This window comes from Camellia sinensis, chromosome 5 (assembly GCF_055761805.1).
Source record: "Camellia sinensis isolate YWXY chromosome 5, ASM5576180v1, whole genome shotgun sequence".
In the NCBI taxonomy this organism is placed as follows: Eukaryota; Viridiplantae; Streptophyta; class Magnoliopsida; order Ericales; family Theaceae; genus Camellia; species Camellia sinensis.
The window spans coordinates 40244597-40269655 of record NC_138965.1 but is presented as its reverse complement, the minus strand read 5'-3'; the positions used below and the strand labels follow the sequence as shown (position 1 = coordinate 40269655).

Below are 25059 nucleotides of genomic sequence, written 5' to 3'. Positions count from 1 at the left end.
CCACAAACAAAGACTACTGAAAACGGACATGATTGGAAAAAGGAGGCAAACAAAGCATAAACACTTATATCAAAACAAATTACAGAACACCCTCTCAAACTAACTAATCAACTACAAAGTCTTCTGTCCAGAGACTAATTAAGCAATAAAATCCAACCAGAATAACAACAAAACCAACATGAATAGCAAGTCATTTGCAAACTGTCTTCTCCAATGAATGATTAGACTCCCCAGAGAGCACATCCATCTCCAAACCTTAAATAAAGCAGAATACCTCCTCTACCATGCTTCAAATTGCCACCGGTTAGCAAAGCACATGTCAGAAATTCCAAAGTAAAATAAATAACCCAGTAACAACTTCAACAAAAACAGAGAAAAGAATGAAAATTCATAGTAGTTATTCAAAATCCTTAACATCATGAAGAATATCCAGCATATATATATGATTAACATATTAACATCACACAACATAACATAATTATAAGAAGAAAGAGCAAGAATTATTGCCTACCGAATCTCTCACAGGTCCTGAAGCAGCCAATTGCCGAGTTAGTGCACAAAGGTTGAGGCTATAGACCGCCACAAATGGAACAATCCACCCAATGACAGCAGAGGCGGAAGACTTTTCTATTCACGGGATGTACTGTAGAAGCATTTCCAGGAATGACATTTCCATAGACAGAGAATTGTAATTGGGATGCTTCTTCACTAATTGATTGGCTACTCTTCTCTTCTTGCTCCTTGTACACAAGATAGACTCCGACCTCCTTCACTTGAAAATCTTCATTTCCAACCACTGAAATATTCAGTTCATCCCCACCTTCCAACTGATTTTCAATCTTCCAATAACTTAACCACATCATATCCTCATCAGCTTCTGGAATGCCAAAGACATATGGGGAATGGCTCCAAATCAGACTCTTGGTTATATTATTGATGATAGTATGTGCGTCACAATTATGGTCAAGATATTTTGGATTATTGGAAAGTGCATAAATAGAACACACACTCAAGGCTTGAATTCTGAAATGTGATGAAACAATTAAAGATATTGAAGATCCTCTATTTTTAAGATTAAACCAAGTTGGAATCTTGCTTCCCGGAATATAAGCGTAAAATATATGAAGTTCATGACATCCCTGCACCAAAGAAACCATAATTTATTATTTTTATTTTTGTTTTTTTTAGAGAGAGAGAGGGAGAGAGAGAAAGAGACCTGGGGAAGCTTCCTTGAATTCTTTGAGTTCTTGCTTGAAAGCGTAACAGTTGGGCTTCCCATCTCCACGTCAATATTCCCTATGGATTCTAACTTAAAGGAGCCCATGTCCTCAACTATATTGCCGTACATATCATAGACTAGTAATGGTCTCCAATGCTCAATCACAACAAATTGATTATCCCATGTGTTATTATACTGCATGGTTGATGGAGCTGAATGAAACGCACATTTTGAGTAGTAAAACCCTCCCATATTCCGACACAGTATAATTGCATCATAAAGGTTCTCGAATTCTATGGTTGATGGTGGAAATGATTGAAATATTACTTTCTCCAACAATGTACATTTAGCGACCGACAATACTTTCAAATTCTGCTCCACTGTAAGTGATTGAAGCCTTTGACACTCTTCTAATTCAAGGATCTGAAGCCCAGTAACGCCTCCAATGCTATTCGGGAGGCTACAAATTGGATTATTGCTTAGATTTAATATTTGCAATGAGGATAGGTTGCTAAGATCCTTTGGAAAAGCATCCTCCGATAAATTGCAATCCACAAGACTTAAGTGTACCAGATACCGTGGTAAAAGAGCCCATGAAATTTCTACATTTTTTCTTGGTTTCAATAGAGAAGGCCAGATAAATGAATACCATGGTTTGACCTCCTTAGTGGTAGAGAGTAATTGACTTACGACAATTCCATTTGCATTGAACTTTGTTAAAGAATCCATAGTCCCCATCTCTATTGGCAATTCCTTAATATTTGAGCAACCTGAGATGTCAAGTGTTTCCAAAAATTTTAGCATAACAATGCTTCTTGGAAGCTTCCTTAGATTTTTGCAATCTTTTAAATTTAATAAAACAAGTCTCTGAAGCTGTCCAACAGATTCATGAACCTCTACTAGCCGTGCACAATTTTCAAGTATTAGTCGCTCAAGATTGGGTACTTCCAAGAAATCAGGAGTTTTGGAAAGGCAGTGGGAATGACTAAGATCAAGGATTTTTAATGACTCGAGAAACTGTAAAAGAAAAAAATGTTGGTTATTGTTTCTTTTAATTCTCAAACAAAATTGAAATGAAAACAAACAAATGAGTAACATACCTTGGTTCCTTCCCAAACCTTTTGCAAGTTGCTATACTGCATGTCAAGAACAACCAGTTTATCCAAAGGGAAATCATCGCATATAGAGTTGAAAGAGAATCCATGCCAACACAACCATCGTAATCCTTTCGGAAAATTTTCAAAGCTTCCATTGACTTGTAAATTTTTGAGTTGCAAAAGTTTTAGTTTGTGCATCCTTGCAAATGCATCAACTTCCAAAGCTATCTTATTTGAATTTCGCAAAGCAATGCCTACTGTCTGCCAGGAAAAGATGCCAAAACAAAGTCTTTTAAACGAATTTCCTACATTTGACAACAATGTTGTGTTGAGGAATTCTTCAAAATGACATTTTCTTTTGATACCGAAGACTGTCCTGCCATATTTATCCTCCAAAAAATTCATATCAAGTTTGAGGCCTTCAATTTTTCCTGTCCCCTGACAAACAATGAGAGGGAGATGACATTGATCAAGAAGAGCAATACTATACAAACAAATGTTTTGTACAATTACTTTCCGATGTACCAAAAAACAAAATGTTTTGTACAAAATTCTCATACCAAATGATATGTAACTTTCATTTCAAATGAAAACACCACCAATGTAACTTACAAACAATTTTTTTTTTTTTGGTATGAAGTTTCTAATTTTGGATCATGTTTTGATAATAAATAACTACACAAATACATACAAATATGAATGAGGAAGAGGATTATTTCTTACAGTATTTTCTCTCAAGGCATTGAAGGAATCTTTATGATTCCATAGTCTAGTACGTTCTCCGGGTTCCTTAGGTGATTCTTGGCGAACAATTTCTCTTCCCATTTCTTGAACCAATTGATGCATCACTAGCTTTTTGTGTTCATCAACCGTTAACAGACATCTATCAATCAGATTTTGAATCCCAATTGTTGTGTAAAAATCACACCCATCAAGAATGGTAACTACCCAATCTTCATCCATCCCAACAAAAAAGCAAGCAACATGGAGGAACAAATTTTTGTCGTGGTCATCTTGTAAAGAGTCAAAGCTTATTTTGAGCTTTTCAACAACTTCATATTGGGGGATTGCTTTTAATTTTTCTAGTTGACTTTTCCAGACATTTAGGCTTTTTCCAAATAGAGAAGAACCCAAAATTTTAATAGCTAGTGGAAGCCCTCCACAGTATTGTACCACCCTTTCCGAGTCCTCTATGAAACCATCAATGGGACAGTTTTTCCCAAAGGCATGCCAACTAAAGAGCTCCAAGGATTCATTGTAATTCAAATTTTCAACCTTGTGAACTAAGTAAACTTCATGAGCCCTTAGCAGCCTCTCACGTCTAGTGGTTATGATGATTTTACTACCTTGAGAAAACCAATCTCGCATTCCAAGTACTACATCTAATTGGTCCATTGTATCCACATCATCAAGAATTACAAGAGCTCTTTTGCAACATAATGCATCTTTAATTTTAACAGTCCCTTCATCAACACTGTACAAATTTTCCTTTCTCCCCTTTAAAATGTCTGAAAGAAGTTGTGTTTGTAATTGAAGTAAACCATTTGTTTGTTTTAGAATTTCTCTTACATTTGCAAGAAAACTGCTGCATTCGAATCTTGAGAAGTTTGAATTATATAGAAATTTGGCAACAGTTGTCTTCCCTATGCCACCTATCCCACAAATTGCGACTATACCAACATCACTACACTCATCTTGTAACCAAAGCCCAATATTTTTGGCTCGAGAATGTATTCCAATTAAGTAAGGAGAATTGCCCAAGGTTGTGCGTCTTAGTTTGTCTGCAACCACTTCTACAATTTTGTGGATAAATTTTGACTCGAATCTGAAGATAACATCGAGATTAAAAATAAAGCACAATAAGAATGCCATGACTTGAACTTAATAATATATTCTCATGCAATAATGAACAAAATGACTATGTTATTCTCTTTGTTTTCTAGATAAAACTATGTTATTCTCTTTGTTGAAACAATTGGGTGACTCCTAGATGAAAAGAAAAGGGTTTTCACAATCATGGTTGTGCATCGATATTCCTTTTTCTAATATAAATTGCTTTCCCTGTTTTGCAATTTTTTTTATTTATATAGTAAGGTAAGCTATTAAATTTTTAGAAGAATAGTCTAATTTTTTCAATAATTTTTTTTAGGGTTAATTACACCAAAACCCCCTTGTCTGTTAGTAAATGTCATTTACCTTCACAACTATGAATCGATATTTTTTGACCCTTTCAACTATAAAAGCTTATCACTTTCAACCCCTCTAGACCACCTCTTGAATTAGTAAATTTGTATGATTTTTATATTTAAGAGGATCAATATGTACAGATTTATAGATAAGGTATAGTGATACTACTAGTTGAGGGGATCTATCTTGGTGTAATTAACCCAAATTTTTGCGGTTGGAATCGATTAACTTAATATCATCTTTTCGAATAGCTTAAAAGGGAGAAGCATCTCAAAAAGCACAGTTAATAAATTGTAGTTTGTTTAGGGTATTATGAAGAACTTCTTGTGAATCAAAGAAACCGACTTGTAGTATGTTGGAATCTTCCCTTGAGGACAATTTAACTCCTGTATTTGAAGGTTATCTTCTAAAAATTAAAAGATATCAAACTCTTGGAGTTGAGAAAAAAAAATTCATCCCAAATTTTGATAAATAATTCTTAATCTAAGAGACCGTCACTACAACAAAAACACACTTTAGTGACACTATATTAGTGACATGCTTTTAGAAAATGTCACAAAAATAATATTTGGTGGCACGTTTTAGAAAAATGTCACAGACCCACAAACATAAAAGGTTTTAGTGATATTTCTATAAAAAAGTGTCACATCACTATAACCAGAATGTGATTTAGTTACATAAATTTTATGGCATTTTATAAAATACCGACACAAAAAATTATTTTAATGACATTTATCAATAGATGCCACTAAACTAGATAGATGTAAGTTACTTTTTATGGCATTGAGGCCTCATTTGGGAACATGTTATTTTAGTAACTTTTTGAATTTTTACAAAAAGATGTGTAGAAAAGTAGAGAGGTGATGTGATAACTTTTAGTAACTTTTTGACTTTTTAGCTAAAATAGTCACTCCCCAAACGAGGCCTGAGTCAAAAGTTGCCACTAAACGTTAATAATAATGTCATTTTTTATATAAAAAAAAAATGTCATTAAACTAAGTACGTGTCACTAAGTTTTTTTTTTTTTTTTTTTTTTGGCTGAAGGGTTGTGAATAGAAGAACCATGGATGTTTACATGAGGGTAATGACGATGTTGTTCAACGATCTTGGCTAGTGACGGTCTTGTTCGACGATCTCCGATAGTAGTGTGTCTAACGTTGTGGACTGTTGCTCTGACAAGCCGTCGCTCTCCTCAACTCTCTCTCGCTCTCTCTCTCTCTCTCTCTCTCTCTCTCTATATATATATATATATATATAAATACATCTAGATCGAACTTTTTCATTTGTGAATTGATCAAGTACTTTTTTTCTATTTGATTCTTAATTGTTTTATATATCTATGTATAATATATGCGACTCTATATGTATATCTAAATTTATGTCTTTTGAATTTTAGTGTTCTACTTCAAAATTAGAAAACCAATTTTATTGATTTTTATTTATTTATGCTTTTATTTTAGGAAATTTAGTCAACCTTGTCTTGTATGAATCTATAGTTATTGCTTTTGATTCACAGATAAAAGGAATTGAAGCTAGGGTTTCACAAACTCTTCGTCTGATTACCACTATTTAGATTCAAAATTATAAGTGTACAATGGAATTGAATAATATATGGGATTAAAAACACAGTTTAATTGTTATTGAAATTGGCAGTCTATCAGATGTTCTGGTTGGTTCTAGAACTTCCATTATGCTAATGTATTCCTTGTGCACTTGATGCTAAATTCCTATTCTTCTAATGTATCCCATGCTGTTTATTTTATAGGCTGCTATTGTTCCAATTGGTTTGATGCTTGGTTCAACCTAAACTTCATCTATATTCTTCCATGGTCACAAGTTGTGACACTTCATGAATTAAATTCTCTGATTTGTGGCACACAGAACACAAACTTTGGTCTTATTGTAAGGGTTTTTTTGAAATTTTTTATTTTTTTTAAAATTTTTTTATGGTGAAAAAAATGGGGAAAGGTTTCATTAATTTTAGATGATTTTCTCTTTTGGGGGATGGAACTAATCTTTGAAAATTCAAAATTATATATATATATATATATATATATTCTTATCAAGCTACTCTGTTAATATGCTAAGTCCCTTTTTTTTATTATGGTATAGATGTATTTGTCTCAAGATGCAGGTTGCGTACTCTTGACTAGTTTTAGTTTGTAGAAAACTTTTACTTTTTTAAGTCCCACAATTTTACCCACAATGATAATTTAAGACCCAATTTTTTGTCTTAAATATTACTATATGTCTCTACTATAAGAAGAAGAAGAACAAATGGAAACAACCAGTTAATAGACCCACTTTTTTGAGAACTTATATTTAGTTTGTCCATTATTGTTGTTGTTGTGAGTCTTGTTTTTTTTTTTTTTTTTTTTTTTTTTTGCTTTGACTTTGTTAGTGTGATAATTTTTTATTTTTTTTTTATAATTTTGACTATGATTTTTATTGCAATATAAATAAATTTATATCTTTAAACCAAAAAATAGTAGTGTTTTTAATTTTCTTTGTTTTTGATGTGATGATACTATGGTGATAATATTTGTTCATTGTTATGGAAATATTACAAGATAAATAGATGTCAAATTGTCAATGTATGATGTGACAATTAATATTTATTTTTTTATAAAATAAGAAATATTTTTTACATGCATTTTTACATGCTTAATTGTGGCTTTTAAAAGTGAGAGGGTAATTTTGGTGAAAATTGGGCCGAGCTATGAGATGGACATTATGGCCCAAAGTACGAAGGGCTGGGTAAAAAGGCTGTAAGATTGCTCTGGCCCAAGAGAGGTAAAAGGTTACTCCGGCCCAGGAGAAAAGTGAAGTTACTTCGGTCCGGAAGCAACTTGGAGTTAGGCCGGTCTCAAAGTTAGTCCGGTCATAACGTATTGTGGATAGAACGGTCAGAACCTTGCTACTCGGAAGCTCGGTCTAAACACACCATGGGTTGTACATGAGAGAACCGAGATAAGGAAGGAGTAACAGGAAGAACCGAACTAAGGATAGTTCGGCCTACTCTGTGGCTCAGCATAGCCAGTTTTATTTTGGTCATGTTGTAGTTCGGCCATGGTAGAAATCATCTCACTTGGTTTAAGCAGTGAGGGGGGTGTTGAAGGATAAGCATTATCTTTCAGGAGTATGAATCCTAGGAGGACTCTGCATGGAGGAATAGAAGTCCTACTAGGATTGTGCCACACGAAACCTATAAAAGCTCACAAACATCACCTTTGGAGAGGTAACACACAACTTTGCTTTTTGAGTACACAGAGCTTTTGCCTATTTGTCAAGCTTACTGACTTAGGCATCGGAGAGGTTTCCGGCACACACCCGCCGGCTAGCTCACGTTTGTGTTTTCAGGTGATAAAGCAACGTCGTACGGAGGAACGCAGTCTTGATCAACAAGATTATACGAGAAGGTTTATTTCTTTCCCGTACAATTGGCACCGTCTGTGGGAAAAACAGACAGGACAAAACCTCTTGATTAAGCTCCTCCTCTTCAGAGACAATGGCACACATTGAAGAATTGCCACAGTCCGCCATCGACGGACAAACTCCAGATGGGGGCACAAGGCGCGAAGGACTACCTTCTATCCCTCCCATGGCGGACTTGGAGCCCCAACGACACAACACCAGGAGGGATACTAGGGGGAGGTGGAATAGCAGCCCCCATCGCTCTCGTTCGCAAAGTCCTGACAGGCAAAGACGGAGGATTGATCCTCAAGCTCTGGAAGACCGCGTGAAAGAACAAGATAAATTAATAAAAAAGATAGCGGCGGACATGGAAGCTTTGAAGCGCCAGATGAAGGGAAAAGAAGTGGCGACAGGAGAGGGGCGCAAAAACAAGACGCCCCCTCGCCACTCAGAAAATCGTGGTAGGAATACCACACCCTCGCAAGGAGAGAGCAGAAGCCTCTGGACAAGCGATACTCAATCCTGGTCTTCCAGAACTCGTCACTCCAGGTCTTAGAGGACGAGATTTGAAAGATCATACACTGAAGGAAGCACATATTGGCCCTCACATTCGCACCAAACCAGATCTAGACAGACGGAGCTACCCAGATCATCCGACTTACGAACCGTGCTCAAAGAAAAGGCACGATGCAAGGAGGATGCCAGGGCACAGGATCCACACAGAGTTTCTGCCTTACAACGGTTGGCTCCTCGGACGCATGGAAGCGTCGAGGTTGGAATGCCAATACCGCGCCCTGCCTATGAACCAACGGACAAAGCATTGGCAAGACTGCAGACTTCGTCGTTTGTTCCAGCGATTGAAAACGCGCCCCTACCATCAGGTTTCCTTCAGCCCAAATTCACTACATATGAAGGGAAGACGGATCCCTACTCACACTTGAGCCACTTTCGCTAGGTCATGGCTGTGTACAGGCGAAACGAGGCCTTAATGTGTATACTCTTCCCATAAAACCTTGGCGACCTAGGCTTGACTTGGTTCGAGAAACTTCCAGAAGGCAGCATAGCCTCTTGGGCACAATTGGCAGAAGCGTTCGTAACAAGGTTCCGAACAAACACCAAAACCCCGGTGGAGATCGATTAACTACTCTCCATCGACATGGGCGATAAAGAGACCCTTAGATCCTACAATAGTCGCTACTGGGAGACATTCAATCAGATTGGGGACTGCCCCACCAATCTCACCATTGCACAGTAGAAAAGAGGCCTTCCAGTCGGGAACAGACTAAGGGACTCGATCACCATGACACCACCCCTCACCATGGAAGCCCTGATGGAAAGAGTGCATCAGTACATTAGGGTAGAAGAGGATGGCGCACGTGCCAAAGCAAAATCTAGTGCGACCACAGTACCAGAAAAGAAAACCTCAGCAAAGGTCAATGCAGTAGATTGTCAGAACAGAAACGGGCGTGGCAGACGAGATAACGGAGAAGACCCAGATAAAAGATGGTTGAGAATCCGCACTGCCATAACAACGGCGTTCAAAAAACCGATATATCGGATTCTAAGCGAAATAAGAGATGAGCCTTTCGTCAAGTGGCCAGCCAAGCTAAGAGAAGCTCAGAAGGACTATGACGAAAGATCACGGTGCACCTTCCACAAAGAAAAGGGGCACCGCACTGAAAATTGCACGCCATTGAGACAGCACTTGGAGGAATTGGTGGCAGCAGGACACCTAGATAAGTACATCGAAGGAGGGGGCCCAACCGGCCCCCCAGGACCATAATAACCCTAATGGGATGCCAATCGACGCCCCGCCTCAAGGTATTATCAATGTGACATGGAGTTTTTGAACCTGAGCGTGTATGCGAGCTCAGGGGATCAATCAAAAAGGCTGAACACTTTAGAGAAGTGCTAAGTGCCCAACCTGCCATCAAGAAGGGGAAGACAGAGGCAACAAACGTCATGTCTTTTTCGGATAAAGACTTGGAAAGAATTTACTGCCCCCATAACAATGCCCTGGTCGTCACTCTCCGAGTCAACGATTTTGACGTCAAGCGGATTTTGATTGACCAGGGTAGTTCATGTGAAATCTTGTACTACGAAACATTTAAACAATTGAAGCTGCAAGACAAAGACTTGGCGCCTGCCGTATCTCCCCTAATTGGGTTCAACTCCATGCCAGAATGGCCTGTCGGCAGAATAATTCTTCCAGTTAGAGCAGGAAGCGTAACAAAACAAGTGGAGTTCTGGGTATTGAAGGTCCCCTCCACTTACAACATCATCTTGGGCAGAACATGGCTGCATGCCATGCGATCGGTGGCGTCATCCTACCACCAAGTAATGCGGTTCCCCAACGACACCGGTATAATTGAAGAAGTCTATGGAGATCAGATCATGTCGAAGCAATGCTTCGTCACGGTAAATGGCAGCCGCGTTGCCAAAGGATACGTTCACTCGGTGGAAGAACCCGAAAGTAATGAGCTATTCGCAGATGTCGGCAAAGCGGCGGATCAGAAAGCAGTAGAGGACTTGGTAGAGGTAAAAATAGATGAAAAGAACCCGGATAAGTTCTTTTTGCTCGGTTCGTCGCTGTCCAGCACTGAGAGATTAGAGGTCTTGGAATTCTTGACCTCTAACATCGAAGTGTTCGCCTGGACACCCTACGACATGCCAGGCATTGATCCAAACTTCATCTGTCACCAACTCAATGTCCACCCATCCGCCAGACCAGTCATTCAGCGCACTCGCAGATCAGCACTTCACCATGCCGAAATAGTGGCAGAAGAAATAGGTAACCTGCTGGAGGCAGGAGCAATTAGAGAGGTGCACTACCCAAAATGGATCTCCAACACAGTCGTAGTGCCAAAGAAGAATGGCAAATGGCGTGTCTGCGTCGACTACAAAACAGTCAACAAGGCGTGCCCAAAAGATAGCTTTCATCTACCAAGGATAGATCAACTGGTAGACCTAACGGCGGGGCACAATCGACTTAGCTTTCTGGATGCATACAGAGGCTACCACCAGATCGCCATGCATGAACCAAACCAGGAGGTCACATCCTTTACAACTCCAAGAGGACTATACTGTTACAAGGTCATGCCCTTTGGCCTGAAAAACGCAGGGGCAACATTCCAACGGATGGTCACCAAGATGTTTGAACCATTGTTAGGCAGAACAATGGAGGCTTACATCGACGACATGGTAGTCAAGAGCAAGGATGAGAATGACCATCTCAAGGACTTAGGAGAGATGTTTGAAATCCTGAAGAAGCACAAGTTGCGCCTTAATGCGTCCAAGTGTGCATTCGGAGTAGGATCTGGCAAATTCCTGGGCTTCCTTGTGACCAACCGAGGTATAGAAGCAGACCCCTCTCAAATCAAAGCAATCCAGGATTTGAAAAGACCAAACTCAGTCAAAGAAGTGCAGCATCTCACCGGCATGGCGGCTGCGCTCAATCGGTTCATAAGCAGGTCGTCAGATAGACTACAACCATTTTTTCATGCCTTGAAGGCCAAGTTTCAGTGGGATGAAGAATGCGATCAAGCTCTGGAAAGCTTAAAGGAATATATGTCTTCCCACCACTGCTTGTTACCCCAGTACCTGGTGAAGAACTCTTCTTGTACCTGGCAGTCTCTCAGCACGCAGTTAGCGCAGTGTTGGTTCGTGTAGAAGGAATCCAACACTTACCCATCTTTTATGTCAGCAAGACATTGCTAGGGGCCGAAACAAGGTACTTGCCTTTGGAAAAATTAGCATTGGCCTTAGTGATGGCCTCCAGGAAATTGGCACACTACTTTCATGCCCACACCATAGTCGTCCTCACAGCTTTTCCACTAAAAGCTTTGTTTGAAAGGGCGAACTTTTCTGGGCGAATCTTGAAGTGGGCAGTAGAGTTGGGACAATTCGACATCAAGTTCCAACCCAGAACCGCTGTAAAGGCCCAATCTTTGGCAGACTTTGTCGTAGAATTTACTCCTGGAAGTCATCATATCTGCCCAGTCGACCTAACTGACACAACCGAACTAGGGATGGAAGTTGACGCCGGAGTAGCGCAACCCCTAGCAGAAAGCACTCAGTCAGACTCCAAGGCAGACCAAACTAAAGACAGCAAGGAAGAAACAAACCAAGACTCACCAACAGTACAATCAGAAGGCGAGGGGTAGACAGCAAGCATGGACCTTGAAGAAAACACCATTCTTGACCCCACGACATCATCTGACCCCTCCACTTGCTGGAAATTGTTCGTTGGAGAGATGTGGAAGCTCTTTGTGGATGGAGCATCCAACCGGCATGGTGCAGGACTTGGCATAGTCCTCATCTCACCAGATGGCCTGGTTGTAGAGCAAGCAATCAACCTTGGCTTCCCAGCATCAAACAACGAAGCGGAGTATGAAGCGCTTCTCGCAGGACTCAAATCAGCATACTACATGATGGCCACCGAACTAATGGTCTACAGCGACTCACAGTTGGTGGTCAACCAAATTTCTGGCGACTATGAAGCAAAGGATGATAGGATGGCCAAGTACCAAGAATTGGTCAGAATAGAGATCAAGAAGTTTGATGTAGTAAGGATAGAACAAATCGGCAGGGAGGAAAATAGCAGAGCAGACGAACTAGCAGGCTTTGCCTCAATGGCAGATACATCCATCCCTCATCCATTGCTCATCGACTACTTACCAAGACCAAGCATAGAAGACCCCGAAGCAGAAGAGGTATGTTGCGCAGAACTAGGCCCCTTTTGGATGGATCCCATCATCCTGTTCTTAAAAGACGGCATCTTACCAAAAGAGAAAAAAGAAGCCAACAGAATAAGAGCGAAGTCGCAATGATTTTGGCTCTCCCCATCCTTGGCATTATATAAGAAGTCATTCTCAGAACCTTACCTAAAATGTGTACATCCCAGCAAAGTGGAAGCATTCTTGTTCGAAATACACGAAGGGGTGTGTGGAAGCCATCAAGGTGGAAGATCGCTATCTTATAGGGCCATTTCGCAAGGATATTGGTGGCCATACATGCAGGCAGACTTAGAGAAATATGTGAAGAGATGTGAGAAATGCCAAAAATTCGCACACCAAATACACCAACCAGCTAGAGAACCCCTACCATTAACTAGCCCATGGCCTTTCGCAATGTGGAGCTTGGACATAGTAGGACCACTTCCAACAGCACCCGTATAGCGATCCCGGTTTTACCCTTGTTATACAGTGATCCGGACATGTGTCCGTGGATGTTGGTAGTTGTTTATTATCTTGTTTACATCCTTTTTACTTAGTATTTGAGTTATGGGATGTGTTGGGCAGGTTTGTTACAGGTTGGTTGAGTTTAGAAACCAAAACTAGTTGCCCAGATTTTGACCTGTCCGCTCGAGCGGGGGTTTTGGCGCTCGAGCGGAAATTGCACCCATCCAGTTTTTCCTGTGCAGTGTTGGACGCTCGAGCGTGGGATTGGCCGCTCGAGCGGGGTTGTGTGAGTGACGCTCGAGCGGGGAGTTGGAAGCTCGAGCGGAGACCTGGTTCTATAAAAGTTCTGGGAGTGTGTATTCGCCGCTCGAGCGGGATTGTTGGCGCTCGAGCGGGAGTCTGTGAGTGACGCTCGAGCGGGGTGTTTGACGCTCGAGCGGGGCGACTGGGTTTAAGTTCCGTGGTTTGACTTTTCAAATCACTTTTTCACTTTCTCTTCTCTCTCCTACTTTTCCAAAAACACCATTGGTGAGCCTCTCTCTCTAGATACTACCTTCTCTCTAGGTTTTGATCTAGTAGGAGTGATTTGCTCATCTTTGGCCTTTACAAAAAGGTTGTTGATCGTCGAGGGCTACCTTTCAATCTGAAAATTTCGAGTTTTGGAGCACGTTGGGTTTTGTCATCTTCTCCTTTGAGGCTCCGAATTTGAGGTGGGGATATCCTACTCCTCTCTATGGATTTTGTCTTTAAATTTTAGTATTTTGAGATGTTGGGGTTGGTTTGGTAATTTTGTGAGAGTTTGGGGCTTTTGTGTAATTCTACAAAAGTTGGGGTTTTATTTATAATAAACCTAAATGCATGTTTGTCGTAGAGAAGTGAAATAAATGTTGAATCATTGATGAAAATGGGACCTAAGGGTTGAAATGGTAATTATGGAAAATGACCTAATTACACCGTTTGATTAATTGGGATAATTAATTGTGAGAAATGAGGAAATGAAGTGAAAATGTAGAGATTGGGAAAGTATGGGGTTAAAGGGTGTAGTTGAATTATTTATCACTCACCGAAATGAAATGTTGATTAAATATCCATTTGTGCATTTATTTTCTGTTTAGAAATAACTGCTTTGGGCTATCGGTGGAGGATAGTCGTGATTGTTGTAGACAATGCATGATGATTAGGCAAACTGAAACTAATCACTCGAATGTGTCATTGAGATTGACGATTGAAAGAATACATTAAATTTATGTATTGTGTGATGATGTGTATAATTGTTGTTTGTATGCATTGTGTTGTGTTGGAGGAGATAGGGGATGTACTCCACGGTTTAGGGGAAGATAGGGGTGGACCTCTAAATCGGATGTGTTGGGAGGAGATAGGGGATGGACTCCATAGATAGAGCTCATATGCTTATCTATTATTGTGTTGACAGAGCTCATATGCTTGTCATTGGAAGTGTGATAGTGCTCATATGCATATCTGTGGAAGTGATGATATAGCTTGTATGCTTATCTGTTGTTGTGTGATATAGCTCGTATGCTTATCTAATATGATATGGGAAGTGTTTGATATGAGTTATTGTCTCATATGAGTTGTTTGGCCAGGTTCTGAGCCATGGTTGAAATTTGAGAATTGAAAGAAATTGGAAAATGAGTTGTACCATGGACTTGTATGTCATGAAAATGTAAAGTGTGATAAAGGAAAGAGTCAGTGTGGACCAACTATCAACTGCTAATCTTTTAGTCATTGTTCATATTTGGTTTAGTGTATTTCTACTGGGCTGTGGCTCACCCTATATGGGAACATCATTTTCAGGTACAGGTAGCATGCCACCTCCAAGGACATAACTTGGGAGGCTAGAGGCGGACATACTTTTGTCGTTTTACTTTTTGATGTATTACATGTAAATTCAAGCCAAGGGCTTAAGGTGTAAATGAGTTAGTACTCTTTTGTTGTAACCAAGTGTTAACTTGGAAAGCTGTAAGCCCGTAGGGCATTTTGCTTTTGTTGTTAACATGTAATACTTTTGTAATCAAACTCTGATGAATAGAAGAATGTGGTTATTTCATATGTTAATGAATGTCTTATTTGATGGGTTTAATGTTGTTATTTTGAGGGCGTTACAACCCGGCAACAGGAAGTTCTTTCTCGCAGCAACAGACTACTTCACAAAGTGGGTGGAAGCAGAAGCATTGGCATCAATAAAAGAAAAAGATGTGAAAAAGTTCGTTTGGCAGAATATCATCACTCGGTTTGGCATACCAAAAGCCCTAATCTCAGACAATGGCACTCAGTTCGACGGTAGAATCTTCAGAGGCTTTTGTGAAGAGTACAAGATAGAGTTCTACAATTCTACACCGGCATATCCTCAAGCAAATGGCCAAGCAGAAGCATCAAATAAAGTCATCTTGGATGGACTGAAGAAAAGGTTAGAGAAGACAAAAGGCAAGTGGGCGGATGAACTTCCTCATGTTTTACGGGCTTACCGCACCACACCTCGACGATCGACAGGAGAGACACCATTCTCCTTAGCCTACGGAATGGAAGTAGTAATCCCACTGGAAGTTGGCCTCCCCACAATTCGAAGCGAAAATTTTGATCCAGACTTGAATGGAGAAGCCATAGCATTGGAACTCGACCTTGCGGAAGAAAAAAGAGAAAGAGCACTGGTTCACATTGCCTCATATCAACAAGAGTTGTCTAGGAAATACAACAAGACAGTGCATCCAAGACAATTCAAGATCGGCGATTGGGTACTGCGTAAAGTGATGGGAAACACCTTGATACCAGGAGATGGCAAATTAGGGCCAAACTGGGAAGGTCCTTACAAAGTGGTTGGGCTAGCAGGCAAAGGGGCATACCACCTAGAAGACAAGGACAGCAAAGCAATCCCTAGGCCATAGAACACGGCCAATCTCAAGTTATTTTATTTTTAGCTTTTCCCTTTCAAACATGTGTAATTTTTTCTTTCTTCAATAAAACAAGCGATTCTTTTCAGCATGAGTTGTTCTCTGTAAAAGTTAGCTTTTAGTGAAGTTCAGGTACACTGTAAACATTTTATTCTAAGTTGGCTGGAAAAACTAACTTAGAGGTTGGCTGGATTAAACCAACACCCTTCCTAAGCCCAGGATAAGGATCCAGGCTGCAGGACGTTTGGTTGGAATAACCAAACATTTTACTCTAAGTTAGCTGGAAAAACTAACTTAGAGGTTGGCTGGAATAAACCAACACCCCTCCTAAGCCCAGGATAAGGATCCAGGCTGCAGGACGTTTGGTTGGAATAACCAAACATTTTATTCTAAGTTAGCTGGAAAAACTAACTTAGAGGTTGGCTGGAATAAACCAATACCCCTCCTAAGCCCAGGATAAGGATCCAGGCTGCAGGACATTTGGTCGGAATAACCAACTCTTTATACTCTTCAGCCAAAGTAAGGGTATGGCTGAAGAGTGGTTGGCTGGATTAAACCAACTCTTTGTACTCTTTAGCCGAAGTAAGGGCATGGCTGAAGAGTGGTTGGCTGGATTAAGCCAACTCTTTATACTCTTCAGCCAAAGTAAAGGTATGGCTGAAGAGTGGTTGGCTGGATTAAACCAACTCTTTGTACTCTTCAGCCGAAGTAAGGGCGTGGCTGAAGAGTGGTTGGCTGGATTAAACCAACTCTTTGTACTCTTCAGCCGAAGTAAGGGTATGGCTGAAGAGTGGATTGACTGGATTAAACCGACTCTTTATACTCTTCAGCCGAAGTAAGGGTATGGCTGAAGAGTGGTTGGCTGGATTAAACCAACTCTTTGTCCTCTTCAGCCGAAGTAAGGGTATGACTGAAGAGTGGTTGGCTGGATTAAACCAACTCTTTGTACTCTTCAGCCGAAGTAAGGGTATGGTTGAAGAGTGGGTTGGCTGGATTAAACCAACTCTTTATACTCTTCAGCCGAAGTAAGGGTATGGCTGAAGAGTGGTTGGCTGGATTAAACCAACTCTTTGTCCTCTTCAGCCAAAGTAAGGGTATGGCTGAAGAATGGTTGGCTGGATTAAACCAACTCTTTGTCCTCTTCAGCCGAAGTAAGGGTATGGCTGAAGAGTGGGTTGGCTGGATTAGACCAACTCTTTATACTCATCAGCCGAAGCAAGGGTATGGCTGACGAGTGGTTGGCTGGATTAAACAAGCTGTGTACTCCTCAGCCGAAGTAATTATGTCGGCTAAGGAGTGGTTGGCTAGTAAGAATAGTTAGATTGACCAGCTAAAACCGAGATAGCAGTTGAAGGGAAAAAGATCATGGAAAAATCATAACAAGTACAAACGTACAGATCAACTGAAGTAAGAGTTCAAGAAAATTTTTATTTATCAGAAAGCAAATACAAAGGAGGGGCCGTAGCCTGGTTACAAGTCAAAGAAAACAAAAGAAAAAGCAAAAAGAATCAGTTGAAAAGATCATCAATTTCGGCATCAAACGCAGCATCGGCATCAACACGAAGACCGGTTTCAGGCGGGAGCTCGCTCTCGGTCACAAGGGTGGTTTCAATCGGAACCACGGTATAGTTCCGATCGCACTTAAAGAATAGTTCCTTGGCGGCTTCGCACTGCTGGGTATAAGCATCCTTTGCCTTCTTGAAGCCTTGCTTTTCGGCTCCTTTTGCGCTTTCCTTCAGCTGGGTTATCTCGGTATCTTTCTTCTTTTCGAGCTTCACCAGCTCGCGCAGATACTTATCCTTTAGAGCAATGGCAGCCTTCTGCCTTTCTGTTTCGGCCGACCTAACCAGTCCGGCCAGTCGGCCGTTCTCAGCTCGTAGCTCGGTCATTTGCTTTCTGGCCTCCTCTAGCTCGGCCGTCTTCGCTTCGGCTTCTGCCACGGCTTGCCTTGTTGTTTTCCTGAGCTCTAACACTTTCCTGTGAGTAATGTTGTTTTTCTGAATGGCCTGACAAAACAAAGACTTCCCTTGAGCCGAAGTGAAAGTTGGAAAAATTAGACAGAAAAACGGACAGAGCTACTTACCAGGATCATGGATTTTGTTGAAGACCGGATGGCCTTCAGTTCGGTGTTTAGTTGCTTTTGGTGGTGCTCCATATCTTTGGGGAGGCACACACTCTTGGCCAAGTTGAAGGCCAACTGGTGATCCTTATTAGCAACAACCGAGTCAGAATCTTGGATATCTCGGTCGTTGAAGGTAAGTTTTGGTGCCCAGCTAGTGGTAGTTCGGTGAGAAGGCTCCGGTTGGGGGCTCGGTGGCGGGCTCGGTGGAAGAGCAGTTTCGTCTTCATCAACCAAGCATTGTTCAGTTTCGGTAGTCCGGGCGCGCTTGGTTCGGCGGGATGAGGATGGTTGTTGAGTAGGAAGGGCTACCACCGCTTCTTGGGTTTGACTTGATGGTGGTACTTCGGCCCTGTTGGTTTCGGTTAGAAGCGCCCTTTCTCTGTTCTTTTTAGCCATCTCCTCTTCAGCAGTTAGTGGAATTAGTCTGATTTCTGGCAAGGTTGGGTCCAGTTCTGGGGCCTCTTCAAGAAGAAAGTCGGTCACTCTCGCTTTTCGGCGACCGCTGTATCTGTAGGTCGGCTCGAATTTGAGCAGCTTGGCCCAACTACGTTCTGGATACCGTAGTGCGGCGCGCAAAGTTGCTAGGTTTGGGTAGCTGTATAAAGAATGAAGGTGGGCAAAATCTGCGAAAGAAGAACTGTTAGTCCAGCTGAAAGATTAAAAAACCGAAATATAAAAAAGCAAGCAAGAAAACCAAAGTATGTATACCGGGCTCTCCTTTTTCCAGTTTATACGTCGGCCAGGAATCTGGGCTTGATGATCCTCAAAGTTCCCAGACACCTAGAAAAAGTCGTCGTCATTTAAGTCTTTATCCGGTGTATGTTTTATTATCTTCTCTCGGCGACGACGTATTCTTAAATAATAGACCCATCCATCTTCTTTTGAACCAATGGAGTATTGGTGGAAGATTTCGGCCAGGCCAAGGTTTAGTCCGGCTTGGCGGTACAGTTCGGCTATTCCCATTATGATGCGGTTGGAATTGGTGGATAGTTGGGTTGGGCATAGTCTGGTTTGCCTAAGAAACTCACACATCAAGGGTTGGACTGGAAATCGTTGTCCGGTTTCAATTATGGATAAGAGGGTGAAGGGGACAAAGCCTTCATTGTCCCAAGGAATGACATCTTTTTTGGCTAAAATCTGGTGGACGTCATCGGGTATATTGTAGTCTTTTCTGAATTTGGCTAGGCCGCTTGGAGTGTCTACTAGATGCCTATACTTTCCCATTTATTGTATAAATTACGAATAAATTAAGTTCGGTCCAAAAATTGTTCTCAGTAGCTCGGTTGAGCACGCAGAGGAGTGCCTGTGCAACCTAAGTCTGCAAGGTAAAAAACAAAGGGGTTAAGCACAGATCATCGGACCGTGCTACAATATAAAAGTACGAAAGATTGGAACCCTACTTCGGCTATGTGGATGATACAGATTCTAACTCGGTTTCTGCAAGGAGATTGGTGGCTCGGTTTGTGCAGGGGTTTGTTAGTTTGGGCTTGGCAAGCGTCTGGTTATCTCGGTTATGGAAACGGTTCTGTTTTGATCATCTAGGGGCAGCTTTCTGAGTTTCATCTAAAAAACTAAGAAAGCTGGCATAGCCCCAAAGGCCTAGATCGGTTGGGGTTCAGGTATCTCAGTATGCTATGTACAAACCTAGTTCGGTTGGTTACCTCGGTTAAGGTCTATCAAGAAGTGATTTCTTATTTAAAGTTACTGGGGTAAACATGAAGTGTTAGTCCAGTTGTAAGCCAACTACTCTTCTACCTAGCTTAAACAGTATCCTAGTTCGGTTGCATCATGATTATGGATCAAAAGCTAGTTTTCTACAGGATATATCATATGCTCATGTGTTCTACTGTTAAAGTTTTTTTTCATAAAGATACAGAAGCAAAACAGAAATGAACAAATATGTTTCGCAAAAGCATGGAAAGAAAAATATGAAAACAAAATAGATGAGCAATACTAACCAGATGAATAGGCAAGGACTGGAGTTGGGAGCAGCGGACAGCAATCGACGAGCTCTTTCAGAAAACAAAGAATAATGAGGAACTCGAAGGAAAGGCAGAAGATGGAGGGCAAAAGTAGAGGGACTCTGGCCTCAAGGCTTGTTTTTGTTTGAAAGCCCAAAAATTGGGCGGGACTGTTCAAAAAACACGAAGTACGAAGACGGCGTGACAGCCGTCCCCACCCAATCGGAGCCTGCCACGTGTCACTGGAAAAGGAAGAGTTACAGTCGCTGTGATTGAAGCGACGTTTAGACCGGACAAGCAGAGCCCGAAGTGAAATTAGTTCGGCTGGAATTCTAAAGAGTTTTTAGCTCGGCTGGAGAGGCTAAAGGGTTTTTTAGCTCGGCTGGAAAGGCTAGAAACTTCAGCTCGGTTGATAGACAGGTAATCCCAATCATGCTGTGCATATGGAATTAAGGGGCAATTGAGAGAGTAATTTTGGTGAAAATTGGGCCGAGCTATGAGATGGACATTATGGCCCAAAGTACGAAGGGCTGGGTAAAAGGCTGTAAGATTACTCTGGCCCAAGAGAGGTAAAAGGTTACTCCGGCCCAGGAGAAAAGTGAAGTTACTTCGGTCCGGAAGCAACTTGGAGTTAGGTCGGTCTCAAAGTTAGTCCGGTCATAACGTATTGTGGATAGAACGGTCAGAACCTTGCTACTCGGAAGCTCGGTCTAAACACACCATGGGTTGTACATGAGAGAACCGAGATAAGGAAGGAGTAACAGGAAGAACCGAACTAAGGATAGTTCGGCCTACTCTGTGGCTCAGCATAGCCAGTTTTATTTCGGTCATGTTGTAGTTCGGCCATGGTAGAAATCATCTCACTTGGTTTAAGCAGTGAGGGGGGTGTTGAAGGATAAGCATTATCTTTCAGGAGTATGAATCCTAGGAGGACTCTGCATGGAGGAATAGAAGTCCTACTAGGATTGTGCCACACGAAACCTATAAAAGCTCACAAACATCACCTTTGGAGAGGTAACACACAACTTTGCTTTTTGAGTACACAGAGCTTTTGCCTATTTGTCAAGCTTACTGACTTAGGCATCGGAGAGGTTTCTGGCACACACCCGCCGGCTAGCTCACGTTTGTGTTTTCAGGTGATAAAGCAACGTCGTACGGAGGAACGCAGTCTTGATCAACAGGATTATACGAGAATGTTTATTTCTTTCCCGTACAAATAGTATCGTTGAAAAGAACATATAAGTGACATTTCATAGTAGTGATGATAGCAGCTTTGCAAAGTGTGGTTAGAATAAGCTCCAATGCACTTATCTTCATTTATGGCACTAATGAATCATGAAACATTGCCACTTTGAACTACCACTAAAAGTTGGGTCTAGTGGCATTTATATGAGTTGTTAAAAATATTAATTGTGGCATAAGAAGCACCATTAAAAATATAGTGGCATTTTTTAGGTTTTAGGTCTTTTTTAATAGTGTTTGGTAGCGTCACGAATAGCGTCTACCATAACATTAAAGTGTCATTAAAATTTTTTAACCTTGATAGTGTAATGGCACTTATAAGTGTCACTGAGGTGCCACTAAGTCTTCTTTAATGGCGCTTGATAGTGTCACGAATAGTGTCTATTATGACATTAAAGTATCATTGAAAGTCTTTAACCTTGATGGTATAATGGCACTTGCAAGTGTCACTGACGTATAACTGGTATCTACCGTGGAATGGGTATAAATGACACTTATTCAAAACGCTACAAGACTAAAAAATGTCACTAGATGAGTAGTTTTGTGATACTTTCAAGTGTCAATAAATTAAGAAAATATTGTAGTGCCTGGTATGAAATTCCAAAAAGGGTGATGCAAGTAATGCTTAGCTAAGAAAGGACATGGGAGGAAATTACCCATCAGCTTGATTTTGTAAATTCATCCCTGCTAAGTCTACAGCTTCTCTGATTGCTGCCCTCCATTCTTGTATCTTGCCCTTCAATTCATCGTTTTTTTCAGCCCCTTCTGTATGGAATCTCTCTTCATGCCTCGTGAATGCTTCTTCGAAACTTTCCATTTGGTTCCTCACATGCGATGGATTCACATGATAGAAGACAGGTAGCACTACATGCCCAGTGGTCCTACGTTTGAGGATCATCACAAGTTCATCAAGACACCAGCTCGAAGAAGCATAGTTTTTTGAGAAGACAACTATTGAAATCCTTGACTCTTGAATTGCTTTCTGCAACTCAAACTTAATATTTTCTCCTCTTTCAATCTCGTCATCATCTCTGAAGGTGTGAAATCCTGCATGCTTCAAAGCCGTGTAGAGGTGGTCAGTGAATGTCTTCCGAGTGTCTTCACCTCTGAAACTCAAGAACACATGATAACTACATGGAGAATTAGAAGAGGAGGCGTCTTGGGCTCTAACAATCCCCATTGGATTCAAGCCACACAAAAAATTATGGACAGAAGCAGTGCTATAGGTTGGGATGAATGCTATTTGTCAAGGCATCATAGATATTTAATAGGAGATGTGTATATATAACCATATTATAAAAAGTGTGAAGAACTCTTTTTTATTATTTTTTTAAATTTTAATTTTGTGAGAACTTATATTGAATTATTCTTAGAAATAAATTATATGATGTGAATTATAAATTAAATATTATATAATATTGAGTAAATTAGATAAAAGCTATTCCAATTTAAAACACTAACAAAAATATTAGTAAAAATAATAATTTTGTGAGTATTCAATGTTTATTGTTTGTAATTATTTTTTTACAATGATTCAACTTAATAATTACCCTTACTAAATACCTTACTTGAAAAATCTTAATTAATTGATTTTAAGAAACCATGCAAATACACATTTATATAAATTTATCATCTAATTCAAAAAACAAAAAAAAAAAAAAAATGGAGAGAGAGCTTAGGTGGCCGGTGGGGTTAAGTCACCCCACTCTAGGGTCGGTCCTAGGTTAAGGCTAATAAGGCTTCTGCCTGGGGCCCCAAAAATTATATCCAAAAAAAGCTCCTAAATTCATTAGTCTTATATTATGTTAAAAACTCAAAATGATTCAATTCTGTTTAATTAATTTAGGTCATTTTAAAGGGTATCGAAAATTCTATTTGGCCCAATTAATTATTTTTTTTTTTAAGTTTTAGTTGTTATCTCAATTAAAAAAATAAAATATAAAATATATGTGTATGCATTAGTCAATTAGCCTAATTCTATGTCACCTATTTTTTTTAATTCTCTCTTTATGGCCAAATTATTTCTTTTTTTTAGTGATTTTCTAAAATATTTGACGGAATTTTTATTTATTAATTTTGTAGATACATCTAATCAAGATAGACTTAAAAAAATATAATATTTGTGATTTTTTTAAAAAAGAGTTACCAAATACAAAAATATAAAAAAATAATAATAATTGCAAACTCAGATAATTATTTTTGAAAATTCTAAACCAAATAGGGCGATTTTTACTTTTATTTTTTTATGAATATCTAAATAGCCTCCAAAAAATTATTTCACCTTGAACCCCAAAAACTCAATGTCGGCCCAGCCCCACCCCTTGTCACTTTGTATGGTAGACTACATGAAAAGCATTGGATTTTAAAAGATTTGATTTCATACATCATAATGAAGGTTTATCTATATATGCATACCACCCCTTGTCACTTTGTATGGTAGACTACATGAAAAGCTTTGGATTTTAAAATATTTGTCTTCATACATCATAATGAAAGTTTATCTATATATGCATATGACTCTCTCCTGATCGGAGAGATAAAAATAAACAAATAAATAAATAAAAATAGTGATAGCAAGTAAGGAAGAAAGAAAACAAGAAGAAAGGTTAATATTTTTTTATTATTTCATCACCTCATTTTAATTTTGGGTGTTGGTTCCTCTATTGTGTTGTTGTGTGGTTGCTGTTGCTGTTTGTTGGGAGTGGCCTGCTGTTGCGTGCGCTGCTGTGAATTTTGGTGTTGTTGTGTGTGTGATGTGTGGGGGGATTCTGTTTGAAACCAAAATATGTCTAGTACGCCTAATTTAAATTCATAAATTTTAATTTCTATTATATCTTAATATGAATTTATTAATAAAGACAATACATATTAAATTTTAAAATGAATTTTTTTTCTTATGGTACATCATAATCAGTTATTCCTATTCAAGTCTTTGTATCTTCTTTTCTAAGAGATCAAAATTATTTGTTGTTCTTCTTCTTCTTCTTCCTCCTCTCTCCAAACTCCAATCCACCCTACCAAAACTCACCATCATTATCAACATCATCGTTTTTTTATTATTTTGAAACCCTTAACCCTAGAAGAAAGTTTGAACAAAATCAAATAGTGGATGAGAGTAATAATCAAAATAGCTTTTTGAAGTAACCCATAAAAAATGAGATAAATATTCATATAAAGAGGTTTCATAATTTTTGTAGAGCACCATCAATTTTTTTTATATCATTTTTTTGACAAAAATTAAAGGACTCAGTAGTTGGATTAATAATAACATATTATTGGAATTGTTCTTATTTTGTCATGTGAATAGTACATTATTTGAGAACAACAATTTCTTGTTAGTGCCTGATACTTATGTGCTTATAAGTTTAATTTTTATTTTTTTCACGAGCATTCTTATGGATAATTTGTAATGTAACTTTTTTTTCTGTATTGAAAATTTTTATAATACTTATGTTAAAGTTTGACTTTTTTCTATATTTATAATGCTTATGTGCCTATAAGTTTGGTTTTTTTTTTTTTTTTTTTGGTATTTGAAAAGTATTTTCTATATTGAAAAGTTTTTGAAATAATTTAATTTTTTTAGTTTGTATATTATTTATTATTTGGGTTTACCTTAAGAGTAATTTGAGAAAAAGAATAAGGTATAATGAGGATAAAATAAAATTTTAAATAATTAAAAAAAATATATTAATACCTAATAATTTTTTAAGCGTAAATAGAATCTCCGT

General features: G+C 39.5%; 1 protein-coding gene and 1 pseudogene across 1 annotated transcript; both read right to left on the bottom strand.

Annotated features, from left to right (window-relative positions):
• On the bottom strand, positions 1 to 4188 carry LOC145789354 (disease resistance protein RPV1-like). Its single transcript, XM_082871711.1, has 5 exons — positions 3040 to 4188; positions 2320 to 2754; positions 1217 to 1989; positions 512 to 1139; positions 1 to 287 (listed from the first exon to the last, which is right to left on the bottom strand). Exons 1-3 carry the CDS (start codon positions 4186 to 4188, stop codon positions 1960 to 1962), a joined length of 1614 nt encoding a protein of 537 aa, XP_082727837.1. The 3' UTR covers positions 1 to 287; positions 512 to 1139; positions 1217 to 1959.
• Positions 4189 to 21983: 17795 nt separating this feature from the next.
• LOC145791360 (TMV resistance protein N pseudogene) lies at positions 21984 to 22511 on the bottom strand (annotated as a pseudogene).
• Positions 22512 to 25059: the final 2548 nt, after the last annotated feature.

Excerpts from the sequence above, each read along its gene's own strand:
- LOC145789354 (XM_082871711.1), bottom strand. The coding sequence starts at position 4,188 with ATGGCATTCTTATTGTGCTTTATTTTTAATCTCGATGTTATCTTCAGA. Across the intron at positions 2,755-3,039 it reads ATGCCTTGAGAGAAAATACT|GGGACAGGAAAAATTGAAGG; the intron begins GTAAGAAATAAT and ends ATTGTTTGTCAG. Across the intron at positions 1,990-2,319 it reads AGGTTTGGGAAGGAACCAAG|GTTGCTCAAATATTAAGGAA; the intron begins GTATGTTACTCA and ends TTGACATCTCAG.